Source organism: Leptodactylus fuscus, chromosome 3 (genome assembly GCF_031893055.1).
Source record: "Leptodactylus fuscus isolate aLepFus1 chromosome 3, aLepFus1.hap2, whole genome shotgun sequence".
NCBI classification, from domain to species: Eukaryota; Metazoa; Chordata; class Amphibia; order Anura; family Leptodactylidae; genus Leptodactylus; species Leptodactylus fuscus.
Genome location: NC_134267.1, coordinates 187175065 through 187195153, shown reverse-complemented (window position 1 = coordinate 187195153; position 20089 = coordinate 187175065). Strand labels below are relative to the sequence as shown.

General features: G+C 41.6%; 1 protein-coding gene across 2 annotated transcripts in view; it reads left to right on the top strand.

Moving 5' to 3' along the window:
• Positions 1-8440, top strand: part of EPHA4 (EPH receptor A4) — a 53649-nt gene extending 45209 nt beyond the window's left edge. The window contains exons 13-18 of one of the 2 annotated variants that reach the window (XM_075268881.1): positions 706-912; positions 2021-2170; positions 3132-3325; positions 5237-5392; positions 5509-6209; positions 6594-8440. In XM_075268881.1, the coding sequence (XP_075124982.1) occupies positions 706-912; positions 2021-2170; positions 3132-3325; positions 5237-5392; positions 5509-5623 (822 nt within the window). In that variant the 3' untranslated portion in view covers positions 5624-6209; positions 6594-8440. Of the gene's footprint in view, positions 1-702; positions 913-2020; positions 2171-3131; positions 3326-5236; positions 5393-5508; positions 6210-6593 lie in introns of both variants that reach the window. The other variant, XM_075268880.1, reaches the window with a different exon arrangement.
• Positions 8441-20089: the final 11649 nt, after the last annotated feature.

Here is a 20089-nt window from a genome sequence, read left to right as displayed (position 1 = left end):
TTCCCTGCTGAGTCTGTTCTTCTCTAGCACATTACACATCTTAAAATAATACAAGTCATGATTGAAGTTAATTATGTACAAAAGTTCCCAAGCAGATGTTTGGTTTAGCTTTCTTAAGGTGACCGTACAATACACATAGCTGTCTGCTGAATCCTTGTTCTGCTGCTAGTTATATCATACGTGTATACTTGGCCCAGCTAAAGGTTGGTTCATATTTGCGTTGGTACTTCGTCTAGGGGAGTCCGCATGGGGAATGGAATACCAGACGCAATTGCAGGTGGTGCGCACTAAAAGCACACGGACCCCATAGACTATAATGGGGTCCGTGTGCTTGCCGCCAGATCTCTGCACAGAACTTGCAGACAGGAAAGTACAACACAATCTGTGAATGAGGGGTCAGTTGGGAAAGAGGAGAGAAAGCCACTCCTAGGCACCTCCTTGAAGATGGAGCAATGTAGACTACAACAGCCTGATCCTTGTGGCTCTGAATATTTGCCATTGGAGGGAAGTTTGGCCACCCCTATATATGTTATATGAGTGACTGATTTGACCAAAAATAGGTACGTTCCGCCGACCTTCTCGTAATGTGTACAGATATTCTAAGGTATACTCACATGGAGTGACATTAAGCAACAATCGATCGTCACTCTGCCACTATGTACTGCGGCTAACATATAAGTAACAATAGTTGTTTTCTTCCAGAAGAACGATGGCAGGTTCACAGTCATCCAGCTGGTAGGAATGCTCCGTGGTATTGGATCCGGCATGAAGTATCTCTCAGATATGAGCTATGTACACAGAGACTTGGCTGCCCGCAACATACTTGTCAATAGTAACCTAGTCTGTAAAGTCTCTGACTTTGGCATGTCCCGTGTTCTGGAGGATGATCCAGAGGCAGCTTATACCACCAGGGTAAGTAGAAAGTTATAGTGACATATAACTCCAAAGCAGATATGGCAATGTACAATCTGGCATGAACGTAACATATGGTCACAGTTGGTGGTTGTGGGCAGAAGCAGAAGAAGCTGCGTCTTATGTATTACTTTCACTTGCCACTAGAGCAGGAGCGAACAGATCTCTGTATAATTCTTGGCAAGGCATCTAACCTCACATATCACAATGTGCAATGCCTTGTTTCTGCGCTGCATTCCACAGTCTCCATGTCTTGGAGTTTACATAAACAGCTTGGAGCTTAACAAAAAAAGTACTCGGAGAAGGAGGGGGCTAGGGGAAAGGAACACACTTTGTGCATTACCACAACAATTAGGTGTATCAGTGGCAGGATCTCAGCCAAGTGAATCGGGGAGAGATAAAAATCAAGAACTTTCTTTACAAACTTAACCAAGCACTGAGGCCGACTACGGAAGCCAAGCCCTTGTTGGCTTTTCCATTAATTGAAGGCATACCAGCGCGGATCTTGTTGCAGATGATGTGTAACACCTTCACTGCTGGTATGTTACATAAATCACTGCTCAGCAGCCTGAATTATACAATACATTCTGTTAATGAATGGCAAGGTGACAGCTTGATGACCACAGGCCATATCTGTCACCGCAGTCACCTTGCTGTAAGACACACAAGATGAGCTATTGATTAAGGCCAGTGCTGACAGTATGGGTTGAGGTGAGAAATACATTACAAGACATTTCTATCTTCATTAGCCCATTTTAGGAGTATGGAAAAATGTGAGAGTGGCCTGCGGATTGGCATTAGACAGGTCTTTGCTGAGATTTACGGCTCGTCTAGATTTTTCAGTATGCATTAAAATTCTCGACAAATGTGCCATGGCAGAATTAAAGGGATTATCCAAGATTAGAAAAAACTGTGGCATGCCTGTCCATCAGTCATGTGTGATGTTTGCGTTTATCTCCATTGTAGCCGAGATACCACATACAACCTGTAGACTGCCATGGCGCTGTTTTTGAAAAATAGCAGCCATGTTTGTTTTTAATTCTGAACAACCAATTTATTCTGCGTTTAATAAAAATGGATTCAGTTTGATATATTTTATGTATTCCAGGGAGGCAAAATCCCAATCCGATGGACAGCCCCTGAAGCCATTGCATATAGGAAATTTACATCTTCTAGTGATGTATGGAGTTACGGAATCGTCATGTGGGAAGTCATGTCCTATGGAGAGAGACCTTACTGGGATATGTCGAATCAAGATGTAAGTAGCATTTTTTTGTAATAGTCTAAAATTTTTGAGTCATTGGCGACTTCTTTGAGAAGATTAACTCTCAGCTGAAGAACTGGTTGGAGCCGTCTGTTTTAATTAGACTTTCTGCCGGTGATGTCACTGCAGGATTCCCAATTATTTAATGATATGACATCAGCGTATAAATCCTGAGCTATAGACAGTATTAACAGCAATGGTCCATGTGTCATTAACCAACTCACCGCTGGGAGAGCCGTCCTTGTAAAGCACAATGAGCTTAGTGTAATTATCTCTTGAGCCAATTAAATGGCTGTCTCTGGGGGACATTAAAAAAATAATTCTTTAAATGGCCTTTCTTAAATTATGCATATCTTTTTTAAGTGTACCATCTGTATAGCCTCATAAGGATCAGATTCAGACAGCTGTCTCTGGATGACCCACTGAAACTTAAGAATAGTGACAGGGGAAAATAGCCTGTATTGTATTTTCACATGCACAATAACAAGGAAGAAGATTGTTTTTTTTCTGTTCTTGGTTTCCCTGAGTATAGCATTGAACATTGATCTCATAGTATATATCTAGAGACGGCATTGTGTGTGATTTCCCTCTATTCTGAAAAGGAGCATCCAAGTTATTTATACCCTGCTCATACCACAATGTTGTGTTCTTGGTAGACCTTGTAGACATTGTCCAGGTGCATCTGGAAATATGATGCTCTCATGTCTGCGGCAGGGGAGGTAGTCAAGGATATATAATGAGAGGGTCATCTGGTCAGCATATCCTGAAACATAAGCTAGAAATTGATCTTCCAGATAATTTCTGCCTTATTGCTAGATACAGTTACTGATATGTTTTTTATTGTCTTGAGATGTTCGTGTAGGGATCAGACGACTTGTCTCTCACTTACTAGTTGTATGGCATCTATATCTAGCTATATTATTTATCTAATATATCTGTCAATTCCCTGTTTAAGGTCATCAAAGCCATAGAAGAAGGATACCGTCTCCCTCCTCCCATGGATTGCCCCATTGCACTGCATCAGCTCATGCTGGACTGCTGGCAGAAGGAACGCAGTGACCGACCCAAATTTGGACAGATTGTTAGCATGCTGGACAAACTCATCCGAAACCCAAATAGCTTAAAAAGGACTGGACTAGAAGGCTCAAGGTGTGTGTGCGGAACTGCATCCATTATTTCTGATTTGATATGATGTAGTGTTGTAAAGATCCTATAATTAAAATTCATTGATGACCCCAATGGACCATTAACTGGTTAAAAGTCCCCATGGGCACGTAGTCGGAAATCTGCGGCAATCTGCTACATTTTTAATTAGGTATACCAGGAATGAATCCCCCTCTTCTCCTGACCCTAAACCAGCCCCCGATCAGTTTACATTTGTAACCGCATTGATCAGACTTTTAAGTATCTGTGTTTATGGATATTGATCGGATACTTTAGAAAGCAGACCGACTCCCTTGGGCTGAAAAGAAGAAGCTCAGACTAAAAAATTTATTGGAGCTATTGCTTCTTAACAGTTCAATCCCATGTTGCTTTTAGTGTTTGAGTTGTGCCTGCAGCTCCATTCAGATTTACAGGGGTTAAGTATAGGGGAAGAAAAAAAATAAAAAGTATTTTTGGTAAAAGCATTTCCGAAACCCGATCTTCTAATCAGAGCAGAGGAAGGTCTTAGCTCAGCATCAGCAGGCGACTCCATGCCCACCAGTGAAGGAAGGGTCCGTAGTGATATATTTCGCAGAGAACTGGGACAGCTGAGAGCTGTGTATGTGTGCCTTGTCATTTTTCAGAATTTGATGAGGTTTGCTTTTTCTATATTCCGACTCCTAACTAAAAAAAAATCCTGATTTTCTTTCTCCATAAGAGTGAATACCCACAGCAGTTGCCTGGCCTTTTTGCACATCAACTACTGGATATGTTACTAATCACGGCAGTGAATCTGCTAAAGCAATTACCCCAAAGGTCCGGCACAGAGGGAACTGAGGAGAATTACATTCCTCATGCCCAACATCAAAGACCCCCTTATTCTAGCCAATTCCATCATATGGCCTGTTCAGGAACATTTTGATTAAAGAGCGGATTATCTCCCCTGCAAGCTAGGCTTTGTCTGCTCTTAGAGAACTTGTTGAGGATCTAGTTGATTGGGCTGTTTCACCACGACTGAGTTCAGTATAAGCAGTATAAGTACAGGGAGGCTGAATACAACATAATTCATAGATAGAGAATGCATAATGGGAATTTGTACAAGGTTCCAGTCACACACAGTCCTGACAATAGTCCTAATACTGGAAGAGCCACTCACAGGTAGCAAATTGCTGGGACTCGCTAATAATGGACCTTAGACCAACCATTACCATAGCCGCCAAATATTACATAACAGAAAAGCAGTATCCTGTGTATCAGTTTCCAAAAACTACCCAAAAATGACTTCCTGTGGAATTAGATGTAGTCTGTCTGTATGTTTGGATGCCAGAGACAGAAAAATGTTACACTTATCCCAAATTTTAAGCTTATCTTCTATACACAGGTGATAAATGTCTCATCTGTGGGAGTCTGATCAGTGGGACCCCCTGATCATGAGATGTGGGGTCCCATGTTTTTTGTCTGAGCATGTGGGCTGCCCTTCAATTGATCTTTATGGGACTACGTAGGAGAGGCTAAGAAATTGTTCGAATGTGATCCACTCTTGTGGGGAAAAACGCTCTTTAATTGGAGGGATCCCACTGGTCAGACTCTTACTTATGAAAATCTATTCTGTAAATGAGTGATAAGTTTATACTTTGGGAGAAACCCTTTAAAGAAGCTAAGAAACGGTGCTAAATTTAGAATGGATAGAAAAGGAATAAATAGGAAAAACGAACCTAAAAATCCAGATTGTGATTGGTCGAAGACTTGGTTATGAGCAGATGGAATGTTGTAGGTTGTCTGTCACAGTGACGGATATATGGCGACATTCTGTCTACTGTATATTAATCGTATGGTCCAATTCCTAATAACAGCTACATATTATGCATAGAATATATTTGCCGTCCTTGACTAATATTCCTATATTTTCACTGGCAGAACAAACACAGCTCTTCTGGACCCCAGCTCACCCGAATGGTCCCAGGTGGTCTCTGTGGTGGATTGGCTGCAGGCTATTAAAATGGAGAGATATAAAGATAACTTTACAGCAGCGGGATACAACAACCTGGAGTCAGTTGTCCATGTCAACCAAGAGTAAGTGTTTCTATGATTTTATACAAGTGGTTTAGTGTTGTATTGTATTACCAGGATACCTTGTATGGTAAAGACGAGAAGGATTGAATTAATATATTTTTTGTATTTTTGTCTAGTGACCTAACCCGGATTGGGATCACTTCTCCCGCGCACCAGAACAAGATCTTGAGCAGTGTCCAAGGAATGAGGACCCAGATGCAACAGATGCAAGGCAGGATGGTTCCTGTCTGAATGAATAGTGCATCAGGGCAAAGTTTCTCTCAGAACTCTTGAAAAAATTAGTTTACCTCATCCATGCACTTTAATTGAAGAACTGCACTTTTTTTTATTAGCCTCACCCCATTGGACAGAGACTTTAATTACGGAAGGAGTGAGGTGAGATCCATTAAAAACACAAAAATAAATTTAGTCATTTGTGCCACACTTACAGTAGATCATACATCAGGAAGCTACAGACAACCATTGAAAGTGGACTGGGCACGCTCATGTTGCTTGATGCATACCATATACAAGACTTATTTCCGTGGATTGTTTTCGCGTGTCACATGGACATCTTTTTTGGAATGGGTGCAAGCGTTTTTGTTTTTTTTTGTCTGTGTGGACATATGGAAGTACTATGTGACCTTTTGCTGGAGATGCAGACCATTGTTACGGTCTCGTGGAAGCTACATCCTGTGTGTCATTGGCAGCCTAAAGGATCCTGTGGTCGGTTGGTCATCTGCTAACTGGATCTATCAGGATTGTCCTGGAACACTTTGTTACAGATGGAAGAGTGTTTCTACTACCTAATGGCAGCACAGAAGAGAAGCATATGAAGGTATGTTTTCAATTCCTTTGGTGTAGTATTGCTGGACCATCTGCACCATGGCTGTTTTGCATGGACTACTGAAAGCATCATCTTGCTCTAAGGATTTAGTTTGCAGGCAGCGCAGCGAGACAAAGAATCTTATTTCTCTCTCCAGCTGTATCATGTTTCCTACAGATTTGACAGACGTTTTTAATCTTTGAGGATATTTTATCGGAACAATCACTTGGGAAATTTGGTGGAGGGCAATATAAATTATTGAACGCTCAGACATCAATAGCTGGATTATAGTCATAGATAACATGTATTCATAACTGGATTAAGTGGAGGAATACTTTCACAATCCAGTATTGTAAATGGTAGACACTCAAGATTTGCCTTCTTTTCTTTTTTTAGAGAGCTGCACTCAATTTCCTTCCTTCATCCATGGCACACTCAAGGTCTGGAGACACCATTCCGTTGAAGACATAGTGTTGCTTCGAATACAGAGATGAGCACATGGATTTCCCATCTTAACGGCACAGCTGCTTTTTCTCCAGCAAGAAAAATTTCCAAACCGTCCGACAGGTCTTCCTGTGCACTCCATGCCCAGCTATGGTCTGTCTCTTACGAGGCAGGCGATGGAAGTCAGCTGATGTTTACTAAGGATGCCATGTTTTCATGCCAGGATATTGTACTTGCCTTAGTAAATGGTATTACTGAGGCCACTCAGCATTATCCGTTTTTTTTGTTTTCTTCAGTAAAAGGGAATAGAGGCACGTGAGATGAGATTTTCTTACACTGCGAAGCAAAGAACAAGAGAATCATTTGTGGAATAAAGCATTGTGGACAAACGGCAGGTCACAAGGAGTCAATTATAAGCCAAACTAACCTTTACAAGGGACCCAGCTTGGTATGGGCCAAGGGACAATTTTGCTTTATGGTTTGACCCATAAGGTAATGAAGGATGGTGTACTCCGCTCAAGGCCTGCGCCTCATTTGTAACAGCCTCTGTAATGTAATATGACTTTACTTTTTACATAAAAAATATGCAATTTATCTGTTTCGGCATCTTACTGGTACCAGTGACAACCAGACGGAGCTGCCAGTTAAGTTTATATATATATAATAGGCCATGATCAGTTATATATATATAAACGTATGTTATTGTGCTTTACCCTTTGTCTTTGTCTAACCTCCTTCACCTCTGTGCTGTGCAGACTGACCACAATGGAGAACTAGGAATATCAGGCAGTCCGAGGGCCTGCAGAACAACTTTAGTGAGTTTTATCACCAGATCCTATTGCATTCCCTACAGAGATTCCCTTCCTCCATATGTGAGCTACAAAACCCATCGATGCTAAGAACATTATCAGCAATGATGCTAATAAAGACATACTGCCAGCCAAAAGGGATTTGATAGAAAAAAAGGCTTGGGTACCAAGCATAACATAAAGTTAGATCAGGTTTCTTCCATTCTGTAACACCGACGTAGATAGTCCTTGCAACATTTGCCAATGCAGCAAGTCTAGACTATATATTGCTAGCTTGGAGAACTCCCTTTGTCATAGGATAGGAGGGCATTAAAAGTAGTCTGACATGTCAACAGAAATACAGTCAATGCTTTATCCCATTGCATTACCTATAATGGGTCAAAGTGCTTTGTGGCATTGCTGCAAGTGAGGAGTGATCTGCAGTAAGAATCAGTATTTTGTGTTACTGCCAAAAACTATATGTAATTTCAAGAGTTGTTTACCTAGCAATACCCAAATTCTAATGGGATTTATTAACTTCCATACTTATAATTGAGCCCTATGATGCTACAGGCCCAGTTATGGTTGAAAATATTATGGTATGATCCAGTTTATTAATAGCAGTATTTTTCACTTGTACCTAACCCACCAAACGTTAACCAGAAAAAGAGAAAAAAGTAAAAGGGACATTTATAAGTTTTTGTGTCACTGCAAATGAGGAATATTAATTTAGCTTCTACTAAAAAAATGGAAAAAAAATTAAAAAAATATTCTAACAGAGCATATTTTTTCTCGGTTCACACATTGTTTAGACTTGTTATGTTTTCCAATTTTGTCTCATTTGTAATTTTTTTGCCTTTGTTTTGGCAAAGGGGAGAGTAACTGGTTCCTCTTCCCTGGAACTTAGGTACGCATAACTTATCTTCTTTATTTATGGTCTTTTTATACCTAGTTTGTAAAATTGTAAAATAGCAAAGTTAATGCAAATGTTTGCATTCTGGACAAAATAAAACAAAAAATAAAGTAGTTACTGAATACATGAGTGTAAATGTGTCGTGTCATAAATAGCAGTGTTTTGTTAGGGTGCAACAACTAAAAAAATGTACAATGTACTCAGCAAAGTGGTTTCTAATATTTGGAGACATGTTTAAAGGGATATTATCTTCATTTTATGTGTACTCCATATCACTCAGCAAATCCACCCTACTAATAAAGCTGCCTAGTTATGCATTGATATGCATGTGCCCATGTAGTAGCTGGTTTAAGGTTGGAAGCCCTTGGGCAAAATGTGGTACTCCCTTCTTGGTATCAGTGTCATATAACACATGGATAATATAAGCCGACCATACACTTCAGAGAGCTCAATAATGTAGCCCTCCAAACTTCCCCCATACATATGCATATTTGTCTTTGGTGTGTGTGCATGTGTTGTCAGTAGGGAGAAGAAAGTAAGCTTATCTTCACAAGGATTGGCAGTGTTGACCTCATACTCAGATAATAACTGGCTTGCCCCATCAAACTTGACTCGTTTTATCAACATTTACTTACATACATGCATAGCCTTTAGAAATGCTATACCACACCTACCTTTTGTATGTAAATCAGTAGTTTTTTAATACGTCTGTTTTTTCATATGCTAATTAGGCTTCTCTGTGCACTCCGGAAGTGTCTGTGATCACTGTCTGCTATTCTCTATGTGTGTGAGAGCAGAGAGGCTGCTGCTGCTGTTGATGACTCTTCTCTCTCCTCTCACACACATAGAGAATAGCAGACGGTGCTCACTGACACTTCCGGAGTGCACAGAGAAGGCTAATTAGCATATCAATAAAAACAGACTTATTCAAAATCTACTGAGGCAATTAGCATACAAAAGGTAGGTGTGGAATAGCCTTTCTAAAGGCTATGCAATGATGTGCTTACCTTAAAATGACTTTTCCCAATGATAGAGCCCCTTTAAATAAGCACAAACAATAACCTGATTGTGACACTCCTTCCTTTATGCATATCCCTGCAATCCAGCTTCTCCTCATTTCCCGATCAGACACCATCTTGGTTTTCTTTTTGTTTGCTCCACTATGAAACCAGTAATACATAAACACAATATCACTTGGGCAGCTAGAGACTGTACTATATCTACCTGCTGCAATTATCCTTCTCTCTAAATCCTCCTAAATCTAAGTATATAGATAGGGAGGCTGAGTTGTGGGGTCCTACATTATAACTGTGTGACAGAAACTGTCTGCACATCAGTAGTTAGTGGTAGAAGTTTCTGTCTCCCCATGTGATAGGTTTATGCGGTAGAGTCATTCATACTGAAGTCAAGGATTTATGCAAGGATTTCTGTACATTTTATCCGAGAAAGGAACGACCAACAGCACCTTGGGATCCTTGGACAACGAGACGGTGAACCAGGAACACCGTGCTCACCAAAACGTAGTCAAACTTGGAACTGTATATAAGAACCCTGACTCCCACACAGAGACTCCAATGTCCATGTGAAATTAGAGTCTCTGTGTGGGAGTCTGAGTTCTGATATACAGTTCCAAGTTTAACTATGTTTTGGTGAGCGCGGTGTTTGTGCATCAGGCCGTCCTGGTTCACAGTCTGGTTGTCCAAGGGATCCCAAGTTGCTGTTGGTTGTTCCTTTTTCAGTTTTATATGCTGTCGCAGAGACGTCACGTATCTGAGACCAGCTGCCCCAAAGCCTTGTACCTGGAAATAGGGTATTTGCAACAAGTTTAAGGTTGTAGTGTTCCTTACACAACCGTCTAAAGTGAGAGTCTTTTCTATTTTTCTTGTTGTGCCACATCAATTGGGACAGTATCACGTTATGCACAGCTCAGTGCTCTCTTTTTTTAATTCTTTAGTACATTTTATCAAGTCAGGGTGATAGTCAAATGATCTAATACTAGCTTATTTATATATACTAGGGGACTAGGTACAAAATTAACAAAAAAAACCCTTTTTTTTTAATGTTGACATAAACTTTTAACAATTTTCTGTATCTAGGCTGTCCTCCTATAGCTACACGCAGGAGGGTGTAGCTACATGGAGAGTGGATGTAGCAGTTGCTACTGGGCTACCTAGTCCCTCTGTTGCATAAAATTACCATTATTTTAAATGGGACAACGTAGGTCAGGCCCCATTAAAAATTTTGCATTGGGGCCCTGGAGTTTCAAGTTACACCTCTGACTACACAATGCAGCAAGGCGTACTTCAACACTTTTCAAACGCCAATGTCTTATAGTTGAGAAAGTCTAGGAAGAGCTGTAGGTTATTAGAGGTGGAGGCCTATGGCTGGGTTCAGATGGGGTTTTTTGGTCAGGATTTTGACGCGGAACCTGATTCAGCCACAGATATCTGCCTCGCGACACCTCCCTCCTGACTAGACCCATTCATTTGGGCCTAATCCAGAATGGAATTCCGCGACTGGATGCCGGTGGACTGCGTTTTTTTGGTCCTGAATCTGAGGCGGCCTCCGAGTCTAATTCTGGACCAAAAATCCCCATCTGAACCCGGCCTTACGAGGAGGAGAGCTCTAGGCAGTTGCTTGTTTTCCCCTTCCTATATTCTGTCCCTCATCTCATATTATAGAATGGTTAAATAGGACCTTTCATGGTCCGGGGCACAGGCAGTTCTATATACTGCTGGAAAGCCAACAGTGCGCTGAGTTCAGTGCACTGTCAGCTTTCCTGATCTGTGCCCCGGGTAAAGAGCTGTCAGTCCCGGTACCGTAGCGCTTTACAGTCAGAAGGGCGTTACTGACAGTCTTCTCCACAGCAGCGCCTATTGTACTGTATATAGAACTGCCTGTGCCCCGGACCATGAAAAGTCCTCTTTAAGAAAATTTACAGTTCAGAATTGTAGGAAAGCCCTGTAGTGCTTCAGGTAGAAATCTTAGATACAAAATAAAATAAATACCGTTTATACCTATTAGTTTTTTTTCATTTTGTTGGATTAAATCTTTACGCATAAGGTAGCAGTTACCATTTACTTCATCTAAACCAAGAAAAAAAATATCAAATATTCAATTTCTAGCTCGCCATCTGTTGCACAGCAGTTTGTAATATTAGCAGTGTACAAACACTACATACAGTAAACATGCTGTACATTAAACTCAATCACATGGAACGTCACTATAAACAATCACATAAATAGGAAAACTGTAAGAGACTCCATCACCCTCTTCTCAAGGAAGAGACTATTTCTGACATTGAATTGTAGAGAATAAAGAGAAATGATCATGCAATTTGTCTAATTCTCTGCCTCAGCCTGAGCACAGCATGGCGGACCCCCCACCGGCAGCTTGCAGCGCTATGAATGAAATTTGTAGGAAGGGTTAAATACTTTGATAACCAAAGAAGCTTGAAGGATGTAATGAATGCAATAGATTGTATGTGGGCTGCTCCCCTCCTTCTGATATCTTCTGCAATGGATATTTTGTTGGTGGAACAACAAATCTTTTGCAGTCATGACAGTCTAAATGACGAGAATATATTAAAGGGGTTATCAGAAGAAAAAAAAAAAAAAAAAACGCTTTTTTTTCCCATTTTTGCCTCCTAATATTAATCTATGGGAAAAATGTACCGTTTCGCCAGAAAAAAATGAACATGTTGGGTTTTTGAAAAAAAAAAAATCCATGTGTTTTTGAAACTATAGCTTTTCTGCAGCATTTTCTTCTTCAATGTTTGGATGAGATTAAACAAAATCTAATTCGCTTTTCTGGGACTGTAAGGCTAAGGCCCCACATAGCGGACTGCAGCAAAAAAGTGCTGCAAGAATAACCGCCGCAGCAACGCATTGCTTTTTTTCTGCATCACTTTTCACAGAGAGTCCGCAGAGGTTTCTACTGCAGACTTTCTGCTTCCATTATACCTATAGGGTACCTGCTGGCATTTTCAGCGGAACCAGCCGGTGGACACACTGTGATTTCCCAAATCGCTGCTTTGACAGGTCCTTCCTCTCTGGAGGGCCTGTCGTGTATTGAAAACTGTAAACGCTGCTAAATAGTGTATGTACATCTTGTCTTATTACTTAGTATTAGTTTCTTTGAATGTTTTTCACATCTTACTGTTTTATTCGCTTTTCCTTTTTTAGTTATTTTCTGCATCAAAGCCACTGTATACAACCTGAATAAAGAGAAAATAATGAACTTTTGCTCTACATTCATGTATACAGTGGCTTTGATGCTTTTGTTGGAAACAATTGCTAAGCTTCACCCTTCACCATGCACAATGCACGAGACATCAACCCACAATGTCTTTTTTTTTTACACTGATAAGTTTTAACTTAGGACTACATACAGTGGCGTAACTACCACCATAGCAGCGGTAGCAGCTGCCACAGTGCCCAGGACATTAGGGGCCCGGTGACAGCTGCTACTGCTGCTGTCATTATGCTCGGAGGTCTTTTCGGACCCCCGAGTATAATGATCGGGGCCCCCTGTTGGTGGAATACTTTCCACCAACAGGGGGCCCCGAAGCTGCAGCAACGGCTGAGACACAGGAGCTTCAGGTCTGGCTCCTGTCAGCGCTTCAGGATGCTCTCCCTCTCTCCCCCCTCCCTTTCTCTGCTGTCCTCTGCCCACCAATGAGAGGAGGAGGCGGGGCTTATCCCTGCCGTCCTGCAAGAGAAGAAGAGGAAGAAGCTGCTCCAGGAAAATGAAACTGAAGATACACAGGTACGTACTGGGGTTACTTATTACTATCAGGCATTTGGGGGGATTACTTGTGTTTTAGTAACTCCATGTGCCTCATATTAATAGCAGTTAACCCCATCATGTCCCTCACATTAACCCCTGTGTGCCTCACCATAAGAGTTACTGATATGTGAGACATATGGGGGTAATAGTAATGAAGATACTTTATTATTACCTCCATGCAGTGGCGTAACTAGGAATGGCGGGGCCCCGTGGCGAACTTTTGACATGGGGCCCCCCCGACACTGAAGATCTCGACCGAGTCCCTCCTACGCATTCCTGCGCGCTCTATTATGTTCCATAGTGGCCCCTGCACACAGTATTATGTCCCTTAGAGGCCCCTGCACACAGTATTATGTCCCATAGTGGCCCCTGCACACAGTATTATACCCCATAGTGGCCCCTGCACACAGTATTATGTCCCTTAGAGGCCCCTGCACACAGTATTATGTCCCTTAGTGGCCCCTACAGGACTAAATACTGTCACGTCACCGCTGACCGCTATACCAGGACAAATTGTGGATAAAAAATCTGGTCATGTGCATTACAATTTAGTAACTCCATGTGCCTCATATTAATAGCAGTTAACCCCATCATCTCCCTCACATTAACCCCTGTGTGCCTCACCATAAGAGTTACTGATATGTGAGAGACATGGAGGTACTAATAAAGTATCTTCATTACTATTACCCCCATATGTCTCACATATCAGTAACTCTTATGGTGAGGCACACAGGGGTTAATGTGAGGGACATGATGGGGTTAACTGCTATTAATATGAGGCACATGGAGTTACTAAAACACAAGTAATCCCCCCAAATGCCTGATAGTAATAAGTAACCCCAGTACGTACCTGTGTAGCTTCAGTTTCATTTTCCTGGAGCAGCTTCTTCCTCTTCTCTTCTGTGCAGGACGGCAAGGATAAGCCCCGCCTCCTCCTCTCATTGGTGGGCAGAGGACAGCAGAGAAAGGGAGGGGGGGAGAGAGGGGGAGCATCCTGAAGCGCTGACAGGAGCCAGAGCTGCAGCTCCTGTGTCTCAGCTGTTGCTGCAGCTTCGGGGCCCCCTGTTGGTGGAAAGTATTCCACCAACAGGGGGCCCCGATCATTATACTCGGGGGTCCGAAAAGACCTCCGAGAATAATGATAGCATCGGTAGCAGCTGTCACCGGGCCCCTAATGTCCCGGGCCCTGTGGCAGCTGCTACCGCTGCTATGGTGGTAGTTACGCCACTGCCTCCATGTCTCTCACATATCAGTAACTCTTATGGTGAGGCACACAGGGGTTAATGTGAGGGAGATGATGGGGTTAACTGCTATTAATATGAGGCACATGGAGTTACTAAATTGTAATGCACATGACCACATTTTTTATCCACAATTTGTCCTGGTATAGCGGTCAGCGGTGACGTGACAGTATTTAGTCCTGTAGGGGCCACTAAGGGACATAATACTGTGTGCAGGGGCCTCTAAGGGACATAATACTGTGTGCAGGGGCCTCTAAGGGACATAATACTGTGTGCAGGGGCCACTATGGGACATAATACTGTGTGCAGGGGCCACTATGGGGTATAATACTGTGTGCAGGGGCCACTATGGAACATAATAGAGCACGCAGGAATGTGTAGGAGGGACTCGGTCGAGATCTTCGGTGTCGGGGGGGCCCCATGTCAAAAGTTCGCCACGGGGCCCCGCCATTCCTAGTTACGCCACTGACTACATAGCAACTTTAAGTTTTACTCCATACGCAAAGGACCTGTTCAGTGGCACCCACAGTGTGGCCACGTCTGCCACAACACCCGTTTTCACTTGTCAACACCTCTCAGTACCATCTCACAACATAAAGGTTTTATGGGCCATCATATGCGGCAACCGCAGACAAAAATGGGTGCTCTGGGTGCTGTGGTTGCTCCCCTGGTACCCCAAGCAGTTCATCTGCATATAGATTAAAAATCGATTTCCTCAGCAGCGCTGATAGTAGAATCCCTTTAAGACCACTATGTCATACTGCTAAATAGCAACTAATAATAATGAATGCCATCATATTACAGCCAGAAAATGACAGTGTGTGTGAGACAACAGCCCAAGAATGTTACCCAACACTGTAATAATATACGGTACATCTATAACTAGCATCAAAAATTGTGGAATAAAACTTTAGGACACTTTTTTTAGGGGTGTAAAAAGTTTCTTTAATAATCAAGAGATTAGGGGTTGGAATAAAAAATAAGTTACGTAGTTCAAACTGTGTTTTGTGTCTTTCAGATTTGGGTAACAGTTGCGAGTTGTCTTAGACCCGTTGCAGAGGACTGTAGCCAGGGTCATTGTGCTATTTGTGTATATTCACAGATAGCACATTGACCCATTCTTTTCTATGGGTCCATACACGTGACCGTGAATTTCACAGGTGACAACTCAGAGCCTTAAAATATAGAACAGGTCCTATTCCTTCCCTATTTTATGGCCCTTGCTTCTGTGGTTTTATTCATTTAATGAAAGGGGCCACGAAAGCACTGCCTGTGCACGAGTGGCACATGAGGGATATCCCTGTGTGCCGCCCGTGGTTTTAACTTATGGAAGCCCGGTTGCAGACAACTGACAAAATTAGTAAATGGAATGTACAGAAAACACCTTCATTGTGAGACAGTATTGTGATGTTCTACACATCTGTATATGAAAATGGTCATCTAAATAGTCAATGGCAAGCGTATTCATCTATGACTGTAATAGTCAAGCAAATCATAATTCCCTAACATGTAACCCTAAGCTTAGACATTAGATCATGGAAATATCACCTCTATACAGAGATGTTGCTAAATATTTTCATGTAAACAATCAAATTAAAAATTTTCAGCAAGAAGCCATAGAAACATTACCACAAATTTATTATTGTTGTTGCAACTCGTCTTTGGTGGAAACTGCCCCAAAATATAGCACATATATTTTCAGAAGAAATTTTTCAACATTCTTGAAAAGGGGACATGGTTTTGTGGAAAAGGGGTGTGATGTGAAAGGGGCCTTAGTCAGGGTAGTTCTGCCAATGAATGGGGTGCAATGGATTGCAGTAGAGATGGTTTAGCCTAAGCTACATGTTGCAAAAATGCAGACTCTATTATTAATAATAATAATAATAATAATAATAATAATAATACATTTTATTTATATAGCGCCAATATATTCCGCAACATTTTACACTTTGTAGGGTTCAAATACAGACAGGAAAGATACATTACAAAGAAATAGTCACTTCACACAATGGGACTGAGGGCCCTGCTCGCAAGAGAGGGGGTAGAGGGGGTGAGACAAGAGGTAGCAGGTTGCGCATTGGAGGTAGCATTGCTTATATAGTGATCTGGCTGTTGTTGTGATAGAGGTGACTGTCATTACCCATATGTAAAGCTTGTATGAGCCATCACCAGTCGTGTTCTTTAACATGTAGATGGTGTCTGGACATATAAAGCTAGTCTGAAACTATATCATATCATGTGGGGTAATGCGGGAGCGTTAACAGAGGAGGGTTTGTTTTAGAGATTATAACTGCAGAAGGGTTTACATTAGGGATTGTGATAGACCTGTCTGAAAAGATGTGTCTTCAGTTTGAGCTTGAAGCTGTAGAAATTGGGAGTTAATCTGATTGTCCGGGGTAGAGTATTCCAGAGGAGTGGTGCAACTCGGGAGAAGTCTTGTATACGAGTGTGGGAGGTTCTGAGAATAGAGGATATTACTTGGCCACAGCAGAAACTCCATGCCAAAAACCATGGCATTTTACAGTACCTGGATTCTGGCACTTTAAGGCCAGGGCCCCAAGGGCCAGAAATGCCATGATTTGCCGGCAGCAGAAATGTCACAGGAAAAATCGTGGCATTATACAGTAACTGCAAAGTGGATAGGATTCATGGGAATGCTATGCCCACTTTGCGGTAAAAACCGCAGCAAGGACACGCTGCGATTTCCAAAACCGGTGCGTTTTTGGAAATCGCTGCATGTCAGTTATATCTACAGTCCTATGAAAAAGTTTGGGCACCCCTATTAATCTTAATCATTTTTTGTTCTAAATATTTTGGTGTTTGCAACAGCCATTTCAGTTTGATATATCTAATAACTGATGGACACAGTAATATTTCAGGATTGAAATGAGGTTTATTGTACTAACAGAAAATGTGCAATATGCATTAAACCAAAATTTGACCGGTGCAAAAGTATGGGCACCCTTATCATTTTATTGATTTGAATTCCCCTAACTACTTTTTACTGACTTACTGAAGCACAAAATTGGTTTTGTAACCTCAGTGAGCTTTGAACTTCATAGCCAGATGTATCCAATCATAAGAAAAGGTATTTAAGGTGGCCAATTGCAAGTTGATCTCCTATTTGAATCTCCTCTGAAGAGTGGCATCATGGGCTACTCAAAACAACTCTCAAATGATCTGAAAACAAAGATTGTTCAACATAGTTGTTCAGGGGAAGGATACAAAAAGTTGTCTCAGAGATTTAACCTGTCAGTTTCCACTGTGAGGAACATAGTAAGGAAATGGAAGACCACAGGGACAGTTCTTGTTAAGCCCAGAAGTGGCAGGCCAAGAAAAATATCAGAAAGGCAGGGAAGAAGAATGGTGATAACAGTCAAGGACAATCCACAGACCACCTCCAAAGAGCTGCAGCATCATCTTGCTGCAGATGGTGTCACTGTGCATCGGTCAACTATACAGCACACTTTGCACAAATAGAAGCTGTATGGGAGAGTGATGAGAAAGAAGCCGTTTCTGCACATACGCCACAAATAGAGTTGCCTGAGGTATGAAAAAGCACATTTGGACAAGGCAGCTTCATTTTGGAAACAAAAATTGAGTTGTTTGGTTATAAAAAAAGGCGTTATGCATGGCGTCCAAAAAGAAACAGCATTCCAAGAAAAACACATGCTACCCACTGTAAAATTTGGTGGAGGTTCCATCATGCTTTGGGGCTGTGTGGCCAATGCCGGCATCGGGAATCTTGTTAAAGTTGAGAGTCGCATGGATTCCACTCAGTATCAGCAGATTCTTGAGAATAATGTTCAAGAATCAGTGACGAAGTTGAAGTTACGCCGGGGATGGATATTTCAGCAAGACAATGATCCAAAACACCGCTCCAAATCCTCAGGCATTCATGCAGAGGAACAATTACAATGTTCTGGAATGGCCATCCCAGTCCCCAGACCTGAATATCATTGAACATCTGTGGGATGATTTGAAGCGGGCTGTCCATGCTCGGCGACCATCTAACTTAACTGAACTTGAATTGTTTGTCCAAAATACCTTTATCCAGGATCCAGGAACTGATTAAAAGCTACAGGAACCGACTAGAGGCTGTTATCTTTGCAAAAGGAGGATGTACTAAATATTAATGTCACTTTTCTGTTGAGGTGCCCATACTTTTGCACCGGTCAAATTTTGGTTTAATGCATATTGCACATTTTCTGTTAGTACAATAAACCTCATTTCAATCCTGAAATATTACTGTGTCCATCAGTTATTAGATATATCAAACTGAAATGGCTGTTGCAAACACCAAAATATTTAGAACTAAAAATGATTAAGATTAATAGGGGTGCCCAAACTTTTTCATAGGACTGTATGTAAACGTCAGTGGCTTCCCCGTAGATATAATGGTAACAGAGGAAAACTCTGTGAATTTTCTGTTCAAAGTGCTGCGGGAAGAACCTGCCGTGGTTTTTCCCGCAGCGCTTTAGCGCTGTGTATCGTCCCGTGGGGCCTTAGTCCTAACCTGTGGGGCCCCGGCCTAAGGCTTTTTTCACACATCTATTTTTTGTTCATATTGTACCTGTGTGCCTGTACTTAGCAATCTGTATATCATCCAATTTTCACGTCCATTTAAAAAAGTGGAAGGAGGTCTACCTTGCTGTATAAGATCATATGACTGCACAAATGACATTTTTTGTGTCACCTAGCAACAGTCTGAGATAGCACATTAATGGAATCCGTGTTCTCTACGTGTTTCTCATGAACCATTCAATTTGCATGGCCATATTTGCTCTGGTAAATGGACAAAAATAGGACATTCTTCCATTTATTTTTTTTTCTACAGAACTGCATGAAAAAAGGATATCTGAATAGCCATATAGAAATCAATGGGTCCATGTGTTGTGGAAAACAAAGAGCACATGGACAAAAATCAGCATGAAGTGAATGAGTTCACATTGTCTATTAGTAATGTGGGCCAGTGTCTGCTTTAATGCTAAGTAGCAATTATCATGCGCTAGGCTCAACTAGTGCTGCAAAGTGGAGATGGTTAAATACAGAGGAAGATCGTCCACAGAAAGCCAAGATGAATTATATATATTCTGACAACTTTATATGTTGTGAATGAAGCGTTCCACTACGCCTTATCCCCAGCTGAAGCCAATCCCACCACCCGACCATGTAATTACATTAACCTTTCGACACGACAAGCTGAGATTTCCCTCTGAACTGCCATCAATAGTCCAGAGATGCCATCTATTTAATGGGTCACACTTCACTTGAAGATATAATTAGCTCCTCCAGTCCTGTGGGGTTTGCGGCTGTCCCTATTCCTTTCCCAATAACCTGTAATACAGTTCACTGCTTTATTTTACACTGAGCAGTAACCGTGTTGTGTACGGGATTACTATCTGATGTCTATGGCCCATTTACATCTTATAAATATCTGATACCACCTATTAGCAATCCTCAAATTCCCTAATTGAGATTGATGTCGACCTCATTGCAACCATCATATGTACCAGGAACCGGTTAGAAGACATCTATTTACATATCACCAGTCAGTAAATGATTATTGTTAACATTGAGAGGCAATAAATTTGCAGAGACTGTTGTATCCAGTACATGTCTCGTATTATACTGACCGATTGTCAGGCATGTGAGCGGTGCTGGATGTTTTAACATATCATGGTCGCCAGAGCGCCACTCTTTATACAGGGCAATAAG